This window comes from Borostomias antarcticus (assembly GCF_949987555.1).
Source record: "Borostomias antarcticus genome assembly, contig: scaffold_79, whole genome shotgun sequence".
Classification (NCBI taxonomy): domain Eukaryota; kingdom Metazoa; phylum Chordata; class Actinopteri; order Stomiiformes; family Stomiidae; genus Borostomias; species Borostomias antarcticus.
The window spans coordinates 275871-295197 of record NW_028175942.1 but is presented as its reverse complement, the minus strand read 5'-3'; the positions used below and the strand labels follow the sequence as shown (position 1 = coordinate 295197).

The following is a 19327-nucleotide window of genomic DNA, read 5'->3' as shown; positions in this document are numbered from 1 at the left end:
TCGCATATATTCATTAGGCTGCAGAGTCCAGGGGAGAGATGAGCAGACACAACCATTATGTTCCCTCGTTTCTCACAGTCCCTGCTGTAATGTTGATAGCATCAACATTTCCCTCGTGTGGTAGTCTCATCTTTACTGCTATAATAAAGAGTACATAAAACTATCAAGCAGTGAAATTCCCCTAACCGCTTCCCTGAAGGACAACATGCCGTACTGTACATCGCTTTGTCTGTGGAACAGCAGTGGGAGAAGAACTCTGAGGGCCTTTTTACTAAACAGAAAACAGAGACAAAGTAAACAAAATAAACAAACCAGGCCAGGTCCAGCCTGGCTTATGTGCACGGAATTTTGGCGGTATCCCTGAGTTCCATCATGGGAAAAGGGACAGGGGAGGGCGTGCCATGCAAGTGGAATTACAACGGTATCCCAACAGAGGTCCACATGAGCTTTACCATCAGAAAAGCGACCGGGCAGGCAGGGCATCAGCGCGTTCGAATGCGAGTGGAAATCCGCTCTGAGACTGCTACCAACTCGCCATCAGAAATTCTGCAGCTGTTTAACAACAGTGCTCCTCTAAACACCCCTCAGTCGAAACACTCCAGCGGATTGTCGCTCTGATTTCGATGGAGGACCGATATTTGCGTGCTATCTGGGAAAAGGTTGGAGTGAAAGGATGAACGTGTGGAGGTTTGGGGTATAGTCCCATAAAATCATCCCCCTCGGGTCTTGAACCCCGATCTACCGGGTGGGAGTCCAATACTTTCACCGCTACTCTACTTGTGCAGTGGAGATCAGCGGGTTGATTTTGGTGTCCTTCTTTATTTTGGTGTGCTGGGACTACTGCCTCGTGTGGTGCCAACAAAGAAATGCAGGTCAACATTGACCAGAGTAAGGGAGAGAGGGAGTGACCACCTGACAAACGCTATCCTAGGTGCTGGCTTACAGCCATGCACAAAAATAAAATGTCTCTCGTGTTGTAGGCACTGCACAGGAGCTACTTTAAACAGGCTTCCCAAAGAAGCAGAGCAGACCACAGCAGTCCAGCTGAAACCTCCCCACATTAAATGTGTGTGTCACTCACAAGTGGCCAAATAATCGTGACTTATAACGTCTGACCTGGTAACTCAGCCCTGCTCAGCTCCTGTTCTAGCTTGTCCTGACAGAAGACTTTGTCGTCTGTATCACGCGTGGAGGTCTGTCACTGTTAATTTGGCCTAATATGTGTACAAAGCGCTGGGTAGTTGTCATGCATGTTCACAAGCCACTACAAGCCCCAGGGCTCAGCTGCTGACGGACTGCTAGCCTTTCAACTACCGTCTCTCATCCCTGCATGGATGAGCCTTAGAGAGTATGGCCTCTTACCTCACCTCCCTTCAGTCTCATCTATATTCCATGAGCCCTACATTACCACACTTATGTTTTAGTGGTATTGTTAAAACTAATAAGAAATTACAGGAAGATGATTATGCTCCGAGGACCTCTCATGTTCTTAGAGATTAATTTAATGTATTCATATGACATCGGAAGACAACTATTAGACTGAGACAACTATTAGCCGGATGGGATATCATGTGCTTTTACACCCTGATAGCTAATTAGCTAGCACTTCTCCCCAGGGACCTGACACACGAGTCAGAACTATGGGGGACCTCATGCATTTCTAAATAGGAGCTTGTCAAACTGCTCTAGGAAGTGTGTGAGGTGTAGTAGAGTGTAGATATGGTTGTGTGTGTGGTAACATATCCTGACATACTTCCTTATGAATATACTTATGTATGTTAAACATGTTATATATATATGTTATACAGTAAACGGTACATAGTACTATAGCACATACTGGACCTGTACACTGTGCACTACTACTACTTCAGGGCTCTTTTACATTGCTAGTTATTCCTCTTTGTATACAGAATGTTAAACAGAGACAAATATATCACATCTACCCAGAGCTTGAAAGTAATTTAAAAGTAAAAATATCTACAAGATAGTGTCTGAAAATGCCTTTTCAATTTAGCTTTGTTGATTTACAAATAGCCTACAGACAAAGGCAGGTTATCTTCTGAGCGGTAGTCTCTCCGCTCCTTTTATGACACGTTGCATCAGAAAGACTGGTCTCATCTGGATCCTGCCAGGCCGAGAGATTACTTTCGCAACCCAGTTTAGCAAGAACTCCATAGAGTTTAGGGTTAGGGTCAGGGTGAGGTGTAGGGTTAGGGTTAGGGTTAGGGGTTAGGGTCTTCCTTAACCCTAAACTCAATGGTGTTATCGCTCAACTGGGTTGCGAAACGCGTAGACGCTGCCAGGCCCCAACACCAAGACGTGTCCCTGTAGCACCCAAAAGAAAATGGCTGCCAGTGCTTCATCATAGTGCATTTTGTTCCATGGCTTACCTTTCCAGAACATATGCTAAACTGGCTTAGTCATTTAAAGTCCCTTTAATTACAGGGCTCCTGTTTCAATGACATATCTGGGGGAAATTATGCAATTCTTAGGATTAACGCTTGCGTTGGCCAATCTCCTCTTCCTCATTTTATCCCCTAGTGAAGAAGATGAAGAATTACTGCTAGCTGTCCCCATGGCCCTGTTACGCTGCACTGGGACTAACACAGCATTCCTCCTTCTGTCACTACCTGTCACCTATTCTCTCTCTCTCCCTCCCTACCCCTCTTCCTTTTACACTCGTTCTCTCGCTAACTCTTTGTCCCTCTCTCTCTTTTCTCTTTATCTCACGGCCTCTCTCACTCCCTTTCCCTCCCTCTCTCCTCTCCCTCCATCCCTGCCTCCCTCTCTCTCCGGCTGACAGGTGTGGCCCAGAGGGAGTGTCATGGCGTGCTTCGGGGAGGTGGGGTGTGTGGAGGGGGAGGTGGGGTGTGTGGAGGGGAGGTGGGGTGTGTGGAGGGGGAGGTGGGGTGTGTGGAGGGGGAGGGGGAGGTGTGTGGAGGGGGAGGTGGGGTGTGTGGAGGGGGAGGGGGGGTGTGTGGAGGGGGAGGTGGGGTGTGTGGAGGGGGAGGTGGGGTGTGTGGAGGGGGAGGTGGGGTGTGTGGAGGGGAGGTGGGGTGTGTGGAGGGGGAGGTGGGGTGTGCTTCGGGGAGGTGGGGTGTGTGGAGGGGGAGGTGGGGTGTGTGGAGGGGAGGTGGGGTGTGTGGAGGGGGAGGTGGGGTGTGTGGAGGGGGAGGTGGGGTGTGTGGAGGGGGAGGTGGGGTGTGTGGAGGGGGAGGGGGAGGTGGGGTGTGTGGAGGGGGAGGTGGGGTGTGTGGAGGGGGAGGTGGGGTGTGTGGAGGGGGAGGTGGGGTGTGTGGAGGGGAGGTGGGGTGTGTGGAGGGGGAGGTGGGGTGTGTGGAGGGGAGGTGGGGTGTGTGGAGGGGGAGGTGGGGTGTGTGGAGGGGGGGAGGTGGGGTGTGTGGAGGGGGAGGTGGGGTGTGTGGAGGGGGAGGTGGGGTGTGTGGAGGGGGAGGTGGGGTGTGTGGAGGGGAGGTGGGGTGTGTGGAGGGGGAGGTGGGGTGTGTGGAGGGGGAGGTGGGGTGTGTGGAGGGGGAGGTGGGGTGTGTGGAGGGGGAGGTGGGGTGTGTGGAGGGGGAGGTGGGGTGTGTGGAGGGGAGGGGGAGGTGGGGTGTGTGGAGGGGGAGGTGGGGTGTGTGGAGGGGGAGGGGGGGTGTGTGGAGGGGAGGTGGGGTGTGTGGAGGGGGAGGTGGGGTGTGTGGAGGGGAGGTGGGGTGTGTGGAGGGGGAGGTGGGGTGTGTGGAGGGGGAGGTGGGGTGTGTGGAGGGGGAGGTGGGGTGTGTGGAGGGGGAGGTGGGGTGTGTGGAGGGGGAGGTGGGGTGTGTGGAGGGGAGGTGGGGTGTGTGGAGGGGGGGAGGTGGGGTGTGTGGAGGGGGAGGTGGGGTGTGTGGAGGGGGAGGTGGGGTGTGTGGAGGGGGAGGTGGGGTGTGTGGAGGGGAGGTGGGGTGTGTGGAGGGGAGGTGGGAGTTGAGGGGCAGGTTGGACCAGGAGATTCTCTGCAACTTGATGCATGTCTTAGGTTCTCTTAACTTTTGTCTGTTTGATCTCTTGAGTTTTCTTTCCGGCTCCCATCCTCTGATGGGGGGCCGTCTGCCTGTCTGTGTGCTGGGCAAAGAGCCAGATAAAAGGCACTGTGTTTTCTACGGGCTCCCTGAACACAGCTCTGTTTAAAGACAAGGTTGTCTCTCTGGATCTTGGGCACCTGGAACTGTGGAAGTGAGAGCATCTATGGTACGATTAGGTAGGTCAGGGCCCAGCACCCTGAGTATTCACACGCTGGTAAAAACACACATCACTAATCAATGGAATTCTGTAAAAGGGTAATCAGTATGATATCTTTTTCTTGTTGACTTCATGGGGAGACTAAACAGTCAGTGCGATGTCTTTGTTCGTATGTATTAAATATAACTTCACCTCAGTAGAAGCTAAGGAAAAGGTGAAGCTGGGTGGGGGAGGGGGCGGTTATGACAGGCTAGTGTGTTGTCATTATTTTTCTCAGACTAATCCATAAAGTGAATTCATGAGGGTTTTGACAGGCTGTGGCATAAGATAAATACTTGTCCGATAGCTGCTGGCAGGTGAGACACCCACGGGCAGCTAATGTGACAGACTGGAGGTAGGGTGACTTTAACTCCACATCAAGAGCAATCCCAGTCACATTCCACCAACAATTTGATCATTTATCATTTATCCCAGGTGGTTGTATTCATAGTCAGTGTACACTGTTGCAGGGACACACATGGAATTAGGACAATCTCAATGGACCCATATTGCATTTAAACTATTTATCAACTAGTTGCAATTTGCAGAATGGCACATTTAATGAATACTAAATCAATATTAAAATGAAAATGCAATCGTGTGATTTGCGTTTACATTTTTATGAACCTGCATGTATTGAAGTTTGAAATACAATAAGGGATTGCATTATCATTATCATGGAAGGTTTTTGGCCTGATTGCATTTCAAACTTCCATACACTTCTTGTACCTGAGGGAGACCATGTAGGTCGAAACGTACCTTATTAAAGTGCCGTACATAGAAACTGTGTGCGAATATTCTTCTTTACTCAATGACCACTTTTTATCCTGCACCTGTGGAATAACGTGGATATGCGTGCATTATTGGACTACAATCAGCTCTGGAACTCAACACTATTCTGAGATTACATTCGGTTTCTACTCTGCCCTGAATGTGTGAGAGGGTGTGAGAGCTGTTCAGCCCTCCTCACACCCCCCCCCCCCCCTCTCCGGATATCTCTCCATTCAAACATTGCAGACCAAACAATTTTGAGCACACAACACAAAAAGGGAAGAGGAGAAATGGCTGGCTGGAAGTGATAATGAGAATTTGAAGACAATTCCCCAGAGACCATTATGTGGCCTTTTGGAGTGAGCGTGGGCAGAGAGGAGGGATGCAGGGAATATGACAGTAAATGAGACTCATTTTATCTGATTGCATTAGAATTGAAAATCATCTCATTGACATTCCAACGTGGTCTTGCTGCCTGTTGGAGCACATGAAAATCCAATGACTACAAATGTTATCCATTGATTCAAGGGACCAGCAAATAGGACATGTCTCATTCACTAAAGCAGAGAACAAGAACAAAAAATGTGTCATACATTTTCAGATACGTTGTACTTAATAATTGAACAATACTAGCAACCCATTGTATTTCATGGATGATATGAACTTCCCCAACAACAACTACAATCGGCTAAGGCCTGAGAGGGATGATATGGGTGCCAGATGAGTGAGAAGCTGGTGGTGGTTCAGCTGAATGTCTCAATGTGCTTTATTCACACTCCATTGATTCTGCTACCATGTGACATCTTTGCCCAGAGCTGGGTCCCAATATTTCGGACTGAAAGTTGCTTGTGCAACCTATGCTGCACTGCTGGATTCTAGCTTTAAGTATCATACCCTGACCTTTTCATGTTGACACTTGCATTTATAAATCATCAGTCATTCCCATTATTATGTTCACACATTTTAAAAATGTATCAATCATATTAATAAAATGTTTTACTTTTTCTGAGTATTGTATTGACTTGTATTTCATCAGGGCAACCATGAGCAGGGTCTCTTTTATATATGTGCCCTGTGTTACACAAAATATAGACAAAAATAAATTATTAATTAGGAGGGCATAAACAAGCATTTGATCTTCACCTGTACTGTGTGACCTGACACGCCAGATGGTTTGCTTCACATAACCATCTGGGAACTGTGAATGTAGGTGAAATTTACTTCCTGAATCAATGCCAAAAAAATAGTGGGCGGTCACTGTTGTGCTGTATGGAGGTACCACTATGCAAGCACCCTCTTCAGGCGGTTCCCATAAAATGACCGGAGTGTCTCCTCTTTGCATACTATCCTCCTCTTTGCTGGTGGTGGTTATGGCTCAACCAAAGGACACAGTCATGAGAGGTCCTCTACTTTTAGCTGTCACGCTGGTATAAAGTACAAGATTCCGCATCTACTCAAAGCAATTATTACAAAAGTTATCACTGGTAAATTTAACTGCCTCTAAACCTTGCCATCACTGACCCTTGTCATTGTGTTTTGTCGAAAGCGCAGGGCGAGAGGTAATGTTTTTGGTGGCGTGTTTATGTATTCACTCCACCAAGAAGTAGGAAGAAAAGGATTTTATATTTTTGTGGCAACAAAATGAACAGGGGAATACATTTTAAAAGTAACAGATTACTTCTTTGAAAACGTAACTAAGTAACTGATTACTTGAATTGCAAAACCTCAGTAGTCATCTGAGTACTCAGATTTTGGGAGTAAAAATGTAACCCCCAATACTGAACATAACCTCCTCTGGACTTTGTCCTGGGTGGAAGTAATAAGAATTACTTTAATGGCCATTCAGTCATTTCACCCCCTAACCCCTAACCTATTTTAACAAGTGGCACCAATTAATCGTAATTGCAACACCTAAAAATTTACGAAACACAACACTGATATAGCTGGGAGTTTTAAAGTTGATCAATTTATATCTTAGCAGTGGTGCCTGTAAAATATTGTCTGTTTTGACAAGTGTTCAGAAATTAAAGTATATAGCACAACTGGCAAAGGTTGCAACTTCAACAGTTACTGTACAGAAGCTGTCAAACGATATACAGCAAGTTGATATGCAATTCATTTGTGGCATAAGTAGTACAGTATGCTCACACATTATAACCCACACCAACACTGGAATTATGTATCAGGTTGATAACAACTCAATATTGTGCAGTAATTATTATCATACATTATCTTTTACTCCAGTTCATTTTTGCACACAAAAATGGAAACATATGTGGTTACATACATTACATACATGAAGATGAATTAGACATGAGCACATTTTTAATCTGCTGTGTATACATACTTACCAAGATTAACAAATTCTGCAGTTACTGTATCTAATTATGATGTAGCCTAATAATGTTGGATAATTCTTAATTCTAATACAATAATACGTTTGTTTGGAGGACAGAGACTAATAGAAAATGTCATCTTTTACTTTACATTCCTAGCTGTTTATTCACCTCAATGTAGACAATATCGAATCAAATGTTAGTTCATTAAGATACCACTAGAGTTTACAACTATTTAATCTAAATTGTACATCTGCACACAAGAAGGGTTAGTGTTACAGTAGGTTATGGGTTAACCCTGATCCTAACAAATTCGTTAAATTCTTTGAATGGAAATGACTAATTTTCCCTGTTTATCACTTTCTTCTGAAAAATAATATTAAGAATACAGAGGGAATATAGGCCACATTTTGATATTTTAATAATAAAGAATGTTTAAAAAATGTTTAGAAAATCTTTACTTACCCAATGTGAAAAAGTATCTATAGTTAAATTGTATTGAATATATAATAGTATCTGTCACAGCACAAACATGAGTAGTTTCATCTTGGAACTGCTACACCCCTCTTAAAAGATATCACCTTCAGTGTCTGAACTTTTATAAGGTACTGTAATGTGGCCTAGTTGTTGAGTGACATAGCAGCGATTCTCATTCTCTGATACGTTGTGAAACATGTCAGTCAACATTCTTCCCGTTGCTTTCCTCATTCATAGAGCCAATTTGCCATATTCTTTAAAAATTACACAGTACCTCGAAGGTCTTTTTATTGGTCACACAGCAATTCCCAACAACACACACATGAGTGAGCTGCAACACGGAACACGACACAAACAATTCAGCGGCCGCTGCATTTCACCCATCCAAGTTGCCCTCCTCCAGGGGCAGCCAGGAGCATTGGGCAGCCTCGTCAGTGGCGCTCAGGGACCAAGTCCAAGTGCTCAGTCCAAGTACTGGTCAGGGACAACCTGAAAATGTTGGTAACACTTTATATTATGGTCCTTGTAATAAGCGTTAGTTAATAGGTAATAAGGTCCTTATAAGAACATTATACTTTGTGTTAATAATAGCATTATAAACATGTTTATTCTTATATTATACGACACTTGTAAGAAAGGTGTTCACAGTTTATATAATGCTTAAGAATGTTAATAAAAACCTTACGTTTTTTTTTAAATCTTTTTTTATGACTGCTGAACTACTGTCTACTATCTGTATTGACTTTGACTGTGTGGTTATTGTTGGTAATTTTAACATCCATGTTGACAACCCTCAGGACAGAGGGGCTAAAGAACTGTGTTGTGTTCTTGATAACTATGGACTGACTCAGCATGTGACGGAGCCCACACACAACAAGGGACACAACCCGGACTTAAACATCACCAAAGGTCTGAATATAAAGGTTGAGGTGTCGGTGTTGCACTCTCTGATCATTCCTGTGTTTTCGTTGAGAGTACCATCTCCATGCACACAAATGTTCAAACAGAGGTCATCACAAAACAGCAGTGAAATATTTGCTCAGGCTTTCTCTATCCATCTGAGCCTGCAATGAAGTTGCCTCATTCTTCACTAAAGAAATTTAGAAAATTAGACAAGCAGTCAGTGCCTCCATATCAGGTACAGGATATGTGTTGTCCCAGTGTCCACTTAAAATCAATATCATGACTTAATTTTATCCGATCAACCATAAAACCCTGGAGGATATTGTACAATATCTGAAATCCTCCTCCTGTTGCCTTGATATTCTGCCTACAGGCTTTTTCAAAAATGTATCTAACTGCATGGCATCTGATTTACTACAAATTGTAAACACATCTCTTCTTTCAGGTGTGTTCCCACAGACCCTGAAAACTGTAGTCGTCAAGCCAATCTTAAAAAAGAATAATCTAGACACCTCACAAATGAGCGTGTGCCTTTATCCACAACTGATCTCGTATTAATACTGTATGCATGCTCTGCTCTGGTAATAGGAACACAGACCGTGATGATGGTGGCTTCTCTTCCGACCTAGCTGTGCTGTAGGCTACTTGACAAAGATAATCCAGTATGGCCACTCAGTTAGTGCTCCCTTACTGTTATATTTTTCGTGGTTAATATGGTCTTCTTTGTTTCCTATTAGGAGGGGCTCTGTTGCCTCTGCTGTTTTTGTCCCCTAGTTAGTTTGCTTACCTTGCATATTTGTTTATATGGGTTTTGCTTACTCTTACACTTTAGTGGCTCCTTTTACTGTGTTTATCCCTATATCTTGTGCAACTGGTGGCCCTCATAAGTGGTTCAGTATAAACAGAAGGCCCATTCTGTCCCATCAACCCACCTGTGTGGCTAGTTAAGGGTTTGGATAGGCTAGGGTCATCCCGTGCCAGTTAACAGAGTGGTTGGGCTCCCATACTCCTGCAGGTGGTTGGTCACTGAATGGAGGCCTCCCCTCCGGGGCTCTTATATTGAGCTATATTTGCGGTGTCCTACTAACCCCTGTGTGCTTCCAATGCATGTACCTAGTCGTGTGTTTCCTCTGTTTGAGTGCAGACGACGTGTGTGTGTGTCTGAATCTCTGTGTCACGCATGCAGACTGTTAATAGCCTACATAGGAATGAGAAGGCTACTCCTCCACTATTAATTATGCATCTGCATTTTCAAATGTTTCTCAATGCAAAACTAAGAGTAAAGTAGCTTTAGGACCTAGAGATACAAAAACCTAATTCAGCCTACGTTGAGACAATACAATGAGTTGGTCTAGTTTATTCCCTGGTAGTTTCTATCCCATCTCATCATATTCATCTTAAGGAATGAGGTAGCCTATCATGAATATTGAAATGATGTATTGTACCTGATCTTGCACATACTGTAAATGCACTTCCACTACCTCATTTCACCCACAATGTGCAGTACTGCACTGGTGTATGACCTCTCAGCACATCGTTTGTCCTTAATATAATTAATGTACTGACCAGAGGACTGATTGAATTGCTCTGTGACAGAGTCAGATACTGAGCCCAGTTCCCTGTTGATTTCATGACTCACTGCTTCCATCTAGTGGTTGTCTACAGCTCCTGTACATTCTGACTATTTACATCCAAACAGTAGCTGCGTTTACATGGCCCCAAATATTCCACGAATAATCGGAATAGCCGAATGAGAATAAAAATGCCTCATGTAACCACTACTGACGTGTAGTAGCCACCCTTAGTAGCCAACATTGTAGGCTACTACAGTTGTAACCAATAAGGATGGTCATGATGTCATGCTGAGAAGCAAGTCTCACAACCAAACCATAGACTGGACTGTGGAAAGGGAGAGGGCCTTCTCGGGAGACCAAGGTTGCCCTTCTCTTTGAATTCAATTATGCCCTTCTCTTTGAATTCAATTATGCCCTTCTCTTTGAATTCAATTATGCCCTTCTATTTTAATTAAATTATGTCCTTCTCTTTGAATTAAATTATGCCCTTCTCTTTGAATTCAATTATGCCCTTCTATTTTAATTCAATTATGCCCTTCTATTTTAATTCAATTATGCCCTTCTATTTTAATTTAAGGCAACAGGTGAGGGCAGTATAGGCGTAGCCAGGACTACAAATTAGGGGGGCTGTAGAAATCTGTAAATATCTAAACTAATGACATATATCCTATATACTTAGACCAACTAAATAATGACATATATCCTAAATCCTATATACGTGTACTAACTAAACTAATGACATATATCCTAAATCCTATATACTTAAACTAAACTAATGACCTATATACTAAATCCATACTTAAACTAACTAAACTAATGACATTTATCCTAAATCCTATATACTTAAACTAAACTAATGACATATATGCTAAATCTTATAAACTTAAACTAACTAAACTAAATGTAATCTAAGAGGCGCTAGCCACCATCACCAGGGAGCCTCTTACAATTATGTGGGCATTAATTAAACTACTGGGGGCCGAGGAACAAATATAATAATAAACTTTAATGCTATTCTCCTTTCAAATTGAGATCGCCACATACTGTAGTTCTGAATGATTCATCTCAGGTTTAGGAGCAAACATCACAGCAATGTAAATCTTATAATTAGTTAATAGTTTCTTATTTTTGTATTTTGTAGGTCAAAGTAGGTCATCCTCACATTCAAACTAAATAATCAAAGGAAAACAAAAAATATTCTCTTTTGTGTTTGTTGAAGGTCGCTGCACAAAGTATCTCAAAAACTAATTTCAAATTGAATCCAAGGCACACTAGGTTTGTGAAGTTAAAATGCCTTAAAACTGGTGTGCCTTGGATTAAATTTGAAGAGCTGCATTTTCACACCTTGTTTTCGAGACACTTAACCTCTGCAGCGACATTCAACAAACACAACAAAGAATGCACCTGAAGAATCCAATGAGCACCTAGGAATGTAACCATTTTAAAGACCCAGTAGCACTTCCACTTCAGTCATTTTGTGTTGATGAGGATTTAATGATAGTGGTTCCAGTGTAGTGCATCACTGAAAGGACTTGCAGTCCTTAGGTGTGTGTTCAGAGAGGGGCCAATATAGGGTCCAGTTCATTTCCCATCGTCATGGAGACCTAGTTGACATTGTCCACCTCCCACTCAGAGAAGATGTCAGAGAGCAGGAAGTACTTGTTGGGGTCGGCCCTCTGTTCCAGGCTCTCTTCCCTCAGAGGAACCTTGGTCAGGGATGCCTTGAACACAGGAAGTACATCCTTATACAAGAAGTCAATAATATCTGGAAGACACAGAAACAGGAAGTGGAATTAGAAAGCACTCCTCTACTGAACACTGGGGCATCATCACATACTGTATCCATGGTGTGCTTCAGTTGACACAAACTGACGTGGTAATAAACACAAACTAACTTGTTTTTTGATGAGCTACCGTGGGACGTATGTGAACTTACCACAGAAGGTACTTTGTTTCCACAGTGGCACCTTGCACACCTTCAGACGGTTAAACTGCACCTGGATGTAAAATGGAGTCACATTCCTGCACAACATAGAGACACAGGTTAAAGTACCCAGCTAGTTTAGTACACAGCTGGGTCAATCCACAGCTACAGTAGCTTAGTATGCAGATAGGTGAATCCACACCTACAGTAGCTTAGTACACACTACAGTAGACCAGCACATTGCACTCTCACTCAGTGAACTTGAGTCTTGACAGGTGATAACTTTGAACTACTTGTCTAAACTGAGGTAATCTCTTACCCCATGCTCTCAGCGACTTTGTCCCAATCGATGTCTGCTGCATCTTCAACCTGCATGGCGTACATCCTGAAACGTTTCAATATGAAACAGCTGGAGTTAATTTAGTAGCTGAGGTTGGTGACCAGACCATCAGAGGCTGCAGGATTGACAAGAGGTGGTGTGTGTGTGTGTGTGTGTGTGTGTGTGTGTCAGGAGTTAGTTAAAGGGGAACGCCGCTGTCATAGCAAGTTTAGCTCAAATGTCGCTTTGTCCTCAATGAAACCGATCCGTACACACCAACATTTAACCGATCTGTGCAGTAGTAAGATAGCTCTTTTTTCCTCTGTGCGCACCCCCTTTATAATGGAGGTCTATGGGCCTCTGCTAAAAACTATGATAAACATGCATTTAAGGTAGGAAGCGCCAGGAAGCCCCTTACCGGTCTCAGTAGAATGTTGTCTTGTGAAATGAATCGCCATCCCCATGTGTTGACGTGTTAGGCATGGCTAGGAGGATGTAAACAATCGTCTAGCTTTACCGTGCACACGCATGCTCGCGCTCTCTACAACGTGCGGCGGAAGTTTACAGTGCGAAAGGTATGGTGTAGTGCGTTCTGCGAAATAGTTCTGGCTCAAATGGAGCTTTTGTTTCAATATTCGGTTTGAGAATGAGATATATTTCACATGACAGCATAATGACACCGGTAAGACCACACCCTCTGCTTCCTTCCTTGAAAATGCATGTTTATCATAGTTTTTAGCAGAGGCCCATAGACCTCCATTATAAAGGGGGTGCGCGCACATAGGAAAAAGGAGCTAGCTTACTACTGCATGGATCAGTTAAACGCTAGTGTGTACGGATCGGTTTCATTAAGGACAAAGCGACATTTGAGCTAAACTTGCTATGACAGCGGCGTTCCCCTTTAAGTAACTCAGTATAAATTTTGCCCACCCACACCTTTGAGTTGCTAGCCTTTCTGTGGCGTAGCACAATAAAGTGGTCTTTATGGGAGGTGTTCACTTGTGTTTTCAATTCAGAGGACCCAGCATGGAGCAAGTGAGGATGAAAGCAGTACTAGTAGTGTTAGATGTAGAAGTGAGACACTCACCTTTCAATGAGGTCGATCTTGGCCTGGGTGCTCTTGAAGCCTCTGCTGAACACCGCCTGACGCCCCGGTGCCATCTTCTCCTTGAGTAAACACATCCTGAAGAGGCCATAGGACATGATGAACAGGCTGTACATCATAGAACACATCTGTGTAAAACATTACAATTGCCCCCCTCCTGCATGCACACACACACACTCCTTACCACTTGTTCTTGCACTGTGTCCAGGAGCGTGTTTGGACCTTGTGGCTGATGTCCGTCCAGGGGATGTCCTTGTAGAGCTTCTCCTTCCTGATGACCTCTCCGTTCATCTGGTTTTCTCCCGCCGGCTCAGTCAGATCTCGCAGGTAGTCCCTCATCGCATCCATCAGACGACTGGTCTCCTCCACACTCCACAGACCTGTGTTTGAGGCTGAGACACACACACACAAATACCTTCGAAGTAATGTGTACATCAGCAGCTAATATCTAATCCTGGTTACTTACTGTTTACCATGTGTACCCCATACACAAAACACCACTATCAACTTACTGCTCTAACTTAATTCCTTCATTATGTCTATTCCATCTCAATGGCGTACCCACCAATCTGAGAGAAGCGTTTCTCCAGGGATAGGTCGCTTCGGTTCATGACCTTAGAAATATTCTGCCAGTTGTTACCGTGCCGTCTTTGTAATTTCTTCAACTGGCAGAGCTCCTCCTCTGTAAACCTTTTAGGAGAAAAGCAAACATTCATGGCCAAGAGTGTGTGTGTGTGTGTGTGTGTGTGTGTGTGTGTGTGTGTGTGTGTGTGGTAGAGAAGAGCTCAGATTCACCTTCCTTTGTAGTTGTTCTCATCAAACATCTTCCTGCCTCGTAGGTACACCTTATTCCAGGGACGGGGGATTCCTTCAGCTGCAATGGTACAGGACACGCAATTCAGTCAATGTTTTTAAAAGAGGCCTTAAAGGAGAATGCTTGTTTTTGCCAACCTGGACCTTATTTACGGCATATTATAAGACGTTTGACTCACCAAGATAACTTTAGTGTAATTCGGAGGCCTGTAGAAGAAATGTAAAATCCAGCGCGAGCCAAGTATATCCATGTAATGGCGGCGGATGGGGCACTGAGAATGCAGCTTCTAAAGAAATCTATTTTCTGCCGCGAAACGGTTGTTTTCATCAATCTGTCTTTATGAATCGCTAGTTGTGCTTACATAGAGCGAGGGCTTGTTGTGGTTTTCCACATGCTTCTGTTATATGATCTTTAGAAACGTCTTTAGAAACGAAATAGCTTCCCCACTTGCTCCAGCACGCATGCGCACAGTGCGCAAACTGGCTATTCTCCGTCTGTAGGCTACACTCGCGGCTCACATTCTCTACGCATTTCTTCTACAGGCCTCCGAATTACACCAAAGTTATCTCGGTGAGTCAAACCTCTTATAATATGCCGTAAATAAGGTCCAGGTTGTCAAAAATGAGCATTCTCCTTTAAATGCTGGCTCCAGAACAATGAGTAAGGTAATAAATAGCTTCATAGTTATTCATAGCTTCATAGTAAAAGTTATTAGGATAAAATAGTGTATATTATATCATATTTAAATATTATAGTGTATATTGTATTTTGTATAGTAGTGTATATTTAAATGGATATACTGAGATTGATTCTGTACGCTGACGTACACTGCTGACGTGTTCTCTTGAGACCCTGTATTTTATGTCTTGTTTCTTCTGTTTTTACATGTGGGGACCACAATGGAAATAAGCCTTCTGGCTTTATTGTGTTTTAATCCTCGGTGATATATGTTGTCGATGTTTTTATTGTGGGCAGTTACGCCCTTCTTTATCATAATCCTAATATATACATATCCTATATACATAATATATATACATATCCTAATAAACTCAAATAAAATAAACTCAAATCACAAGAGGGGGGGGACTGTGGTACATTGTTTACCTCATGGTGGCTAAAGCAACAGGGAACGCATGTGAATGTGACGCATCATGACAAACAAAATGGAAGCCGAGTATTCATGCAGTCCTGAGAATGAGATCTGATGGACAAAGAAAAAAACATGTGAAGCTAAAAGGAAGGAACAACTGTCTCTAATGGTGGCGGCTGTGGCTCAGGAGGTAGCAGAGGGTCGTCCAATGATCGTAGGTGCGGTGGTTTGAATCCCAGCTCCTCCTGTCCCCATATGGAAGTGTACTTGGACAAGACCCTGAACCCCAAGTTTCTCCCATTGAGCAGACCAGCACCTTGCAAGGCAGCTGCCGCCATTGGTGTGTGAATGTGTGTGTGAATGGGTGGATGAGAGGCCACTGGTAAAGCACTTTGGATAAAAGCGCTATATATAAGTGGAGGCCATTACCATTAACATTACAGTGATTAGCTGGCTAGAATCCCTACCTATTCTCTCATGGAACTTCATCTGTGATCGTAGCCGTCTGATGCTGATATACTTGTCTTTGAAGCGTTGAGCATGGAAAAGGTGGTTGGCGCTCTCTATGCCCGTTAACGCCAGAAAGTCAGACACGTTCCTGATCAACCTCTGGTTCTCCTCATCCCTGAACCGACCACTGCGGAGAGGGATACCTGACAGGACAAGAAACAGTTTAGTTTCAGACACAGAACTTGCAGACTCTAAAGCTTCAATGACACCAGTCTACATTAAAGTCCAGGCTGAGGAAGTCAGCAGGCCATTTTATGTGACCAACACTGACTTGTGGAAGAGACAAGCCAACTCTATGAGGAAACCAACCTTGGCTTTTGAAAGCCTTGAACCTCTCCAGGTCATTCTTAATGAGCTCGTGGATCTGCTTCCGAGATTTGGACCTGATGTTTGGAACAAACTCCTTCAACTCTTCCATATAGTCTTCCCTACGGCAGGGCAGAGGGGACAAACCACATGTCTAAATAAATAGCAGTCATATCATAAGTAACAGAAAAAGTTACTGAGGGTTTGGCTGGTCAATAAGATTCCATTTCAAACTCTCAGTAGGATTGTTACTGCCGTTCATCAGCATAATTAACAACAAAGGAAGGACAGACAGACACACACACACACACACACACACACACACACACACACACACGCACACACACACCTAATCTACTCACACTGTAAAGTCTCTCTGACTTCCATTCACTTCCTTCTTGACTCTGATGCATTTTGCCTCATGCTGTGTCCCTGTCTCTCTGGTGCTCATCTGGGACTCCTCCTCATCTGTCTGTCTTTCACTCATCCTCTCATCAGCAGCCTGTGTCGCTCCATCATGTTTGTTATTTTTCTCTTCTACCTCCATCACCACATTCTCTCCATTCTTTCTTTTCTTCTTCTTCTGTCGCTCCTTCTCTGTCTCTCCTATCACCGGCAATAGAGAATCAGGCTGCTCTGTTCTCTTCTGTTCCATCTTCTCCACCTCACCTAACACTGGTACAGAAGATTCCGGGAGCTGCTCTGTTCTCTTCTGCCTCTTCTTCGGTCTCTCCATCTCCACTTCTAACACTGGAGAATCAGGAAGGTGTTCTCTTCTCCTCTTTTTTGGCATCTTCTTCTGTCCCTCCTTTTCTGTCTCTGCTACCATTTGCACTGAAGAAACAGGAAGCTGTTCTGTTCTCTTCTGTCCCCCCATCTCTCCTAATACTGGTACAAGAGAATCAGGGAGCTGCTCTGTTCTCCTCTTCTTCTTCTTCCTCTCCTTCTGTCTCTCCCTCTCTCCTAACACTGGTGTTGCTGCTGGCTCTGGAGGATGAGGATGCTGTTCTGCTCTCTTCTTTTTGGCTTCCTGTCTCCCTCCCTCTGCTGTGCTAGCATCTAGGACGCTGGTCTCAGTGTCATGTTCCACTGTTACAGAGTTCTCACCCAGGCTGGTCTCTGTGAGGTGTTCCGTTGGTAGAACCATCACAGTGGATCTGCTGTCCTTGTGTTTCTTCTTCTTCTTCTTCTTGGTCTCTGGTTCTCTCAGCTCTGACACCTCTGCTGTGGGTTCTTGGTTCTCACTTTCCTGCCGGTGCTTCTTCTTCTTTTTCTTCTTCACTTTCACCAGCTCTGTTACATTAAGCATTTCCAATAGTCAGGTCAGGAATGTCCTCCTCCTCCTGCTCAGGTATCTTCTTGTTATGTCTCCTTTTCTTTGTCTTCTGCCCACTGGTCTGTTCTTTTTCCCCTTGAAAGACATCAGTGACCAAGGGGGCTGGATCATCTCCAAACGTCACACTGGACATGGCACTCTGGATGTTGGCAGAACTGGACTTATCTTGCTCTGAAAGCACATTCTTCTTGACTTTCTTCCCAGTTGTCTGTCCTTGCCTGTCCTTTGACTTCTTCGGTTGTGTTCCTACCAGATAACCTGTGATATTCCCTACCATGGTCAAACTACATAGCCTAAGCCCGCTCCTCTGTTCACCTGCAAAACATGACAACATGACTGGGTTGGAGGTGCAAAGTGCTTCTACATGGGAAAATTAGAATATGCCTGTAGGCCTAGGCTACTGTATGTGTCTCAAAAAAGCTAACGTAATAACATGAAACTACAGAGATAGCACAAAACCAGTAAACGCTAGGCCGCGCACAAACACACTAGACGATTTGAGCCCCGATTTATCTGTCGCCGGCCAGTTTGTGCTATCGGAGACATCTTCGTTGCAAGGGGCGCGCGTCTATGACGCTCGTTTAATATGAGAGGTTCAGCGATGTTAGAACTGTGAAAGTCGTCTAGTGTAGAGCCGGCCTATAAGCACGAAAATCTCAGTCTCACTTATCACGAAACTATGAACCAGAGTTAATAAGTGAATACGTTACTGTAGTGTGGCTGGCTGAGCAGGCTCGCCCTAATTAGTAATTGTGCACCTGCAGGCTTGCGCGTGAACTCTAGCTGGAAGAAACTCCATCCTGCTCAGACTCCGCTGAGACGGGGAAGTGATCTGTCTCAGAATAAACATTAACTATTTCTGAAGCTTCATGTGTAACATTATTTGGATTACATGCTTACATTCTGCCTTCAGTGTAGGGCCAATCACACGGAAAACGAATCGCGGAAAAACTTCAAAGGGCAAGGGTTTCAAAGGGCAAACTTTGAATTTATTTTTTTTACCACGATTTTGTCGCGGTATTTCCAATAGCCTATAGGAAACAGCTACAGCGGTGGTGGTTTTAAAAAGCCCTTCACAGAATTTAAGCCTTTAGTCCAAATATTATCAACGGAAACGTGACTCCTGTCCCTCAATAGAGATATCCTACGTTAAGTTCAGTAATGAGGTAGGGTACTCTAATTCTATTTCGCAGATAAATTGAAGAGTAAGCCATGTGGTTTGACCATGGTAGGGCCTAGAGAATACCACAGGTTATCTGGTAGGAAAGTAACCGAAGAAATCGAAGACCGTTAGGCTACTTCCTGCTGCTGATAGGGATATCTCGAACATCACCTCTGTCATTTGCAGATAGCCCTGACCTCTTTTCATCCGCAGGTAACGATCACACAAACGCAACTGGGAAGAAAGTCAAGAAGAATCTGCTTTCAGAGCAAGATAAGTTCAGTTCTGCTACCATGAGTGCCATGTCCAGTGTGACGTTTGGAGATAAACCAGCCCCCTTGGTCACTGATGCCTTTCAAGGGGAAAAAGAACAGACTAGTGGGCAGAAGACAAAGAAAAGGAGACATAACAAGAAGATACCTGAGCAGGAGGAGGAGGAA

The 19327-nt window shown here is 44.2% G+C and overlaps 1 protein-coding gene across 6 annotated transcripts in view; it reads right to left on the bottom strand.

Moving 5' to 3' along the window:
• Positions 1-11106: 11106 nt before the first annotated feature.
• Positions 11107-19327, bottom strand: part of LOC311329021 (transcription termination factor 1-like) — a 30229-nt gene continuing 22008 nt past the window's right edge. For 4 of the 6 annotated variants that reach the window (XM_084462907.1, XM_084462909.1, XM_084462911.1 and 1 more), the window contains 9 exons: positions 16393-16511; positions 16041-16226; positions 14465-14543; positions 14235-14359; positions 13854-14061; positions 13652-13747; positions 12565-12654; positions 12258-12343; positions 11107-12086 (listed from right to left, as the gene is read on the bottom strand). In XM_084462907.1, coding sequence (XP_084319033.1) covers positions 11926-12086; positions 12258-12343; positions 12565-12654; positions 13652-13747; positions 13854-14061; positions 14235-14359; positions 14465-14543; positions 16041-16226; positions 16393-16511 — 1150 coding nt within the window. In that variant the 3' untranslated portion in view covers positions 11107-11925. The remainder of the gene's footprint in view (positions 12087-12257; positions 12344-12564; positions 12655-13651; positions 13748-13853; positions 14062-14234; positions 14360-14464; positions 14544-16040; positions 16227-16392; positions 16512-19327) is intronic. The other 2 variants (XM_084462910.1, XM_084462908.1) reach the window with 2 other exon arrangements.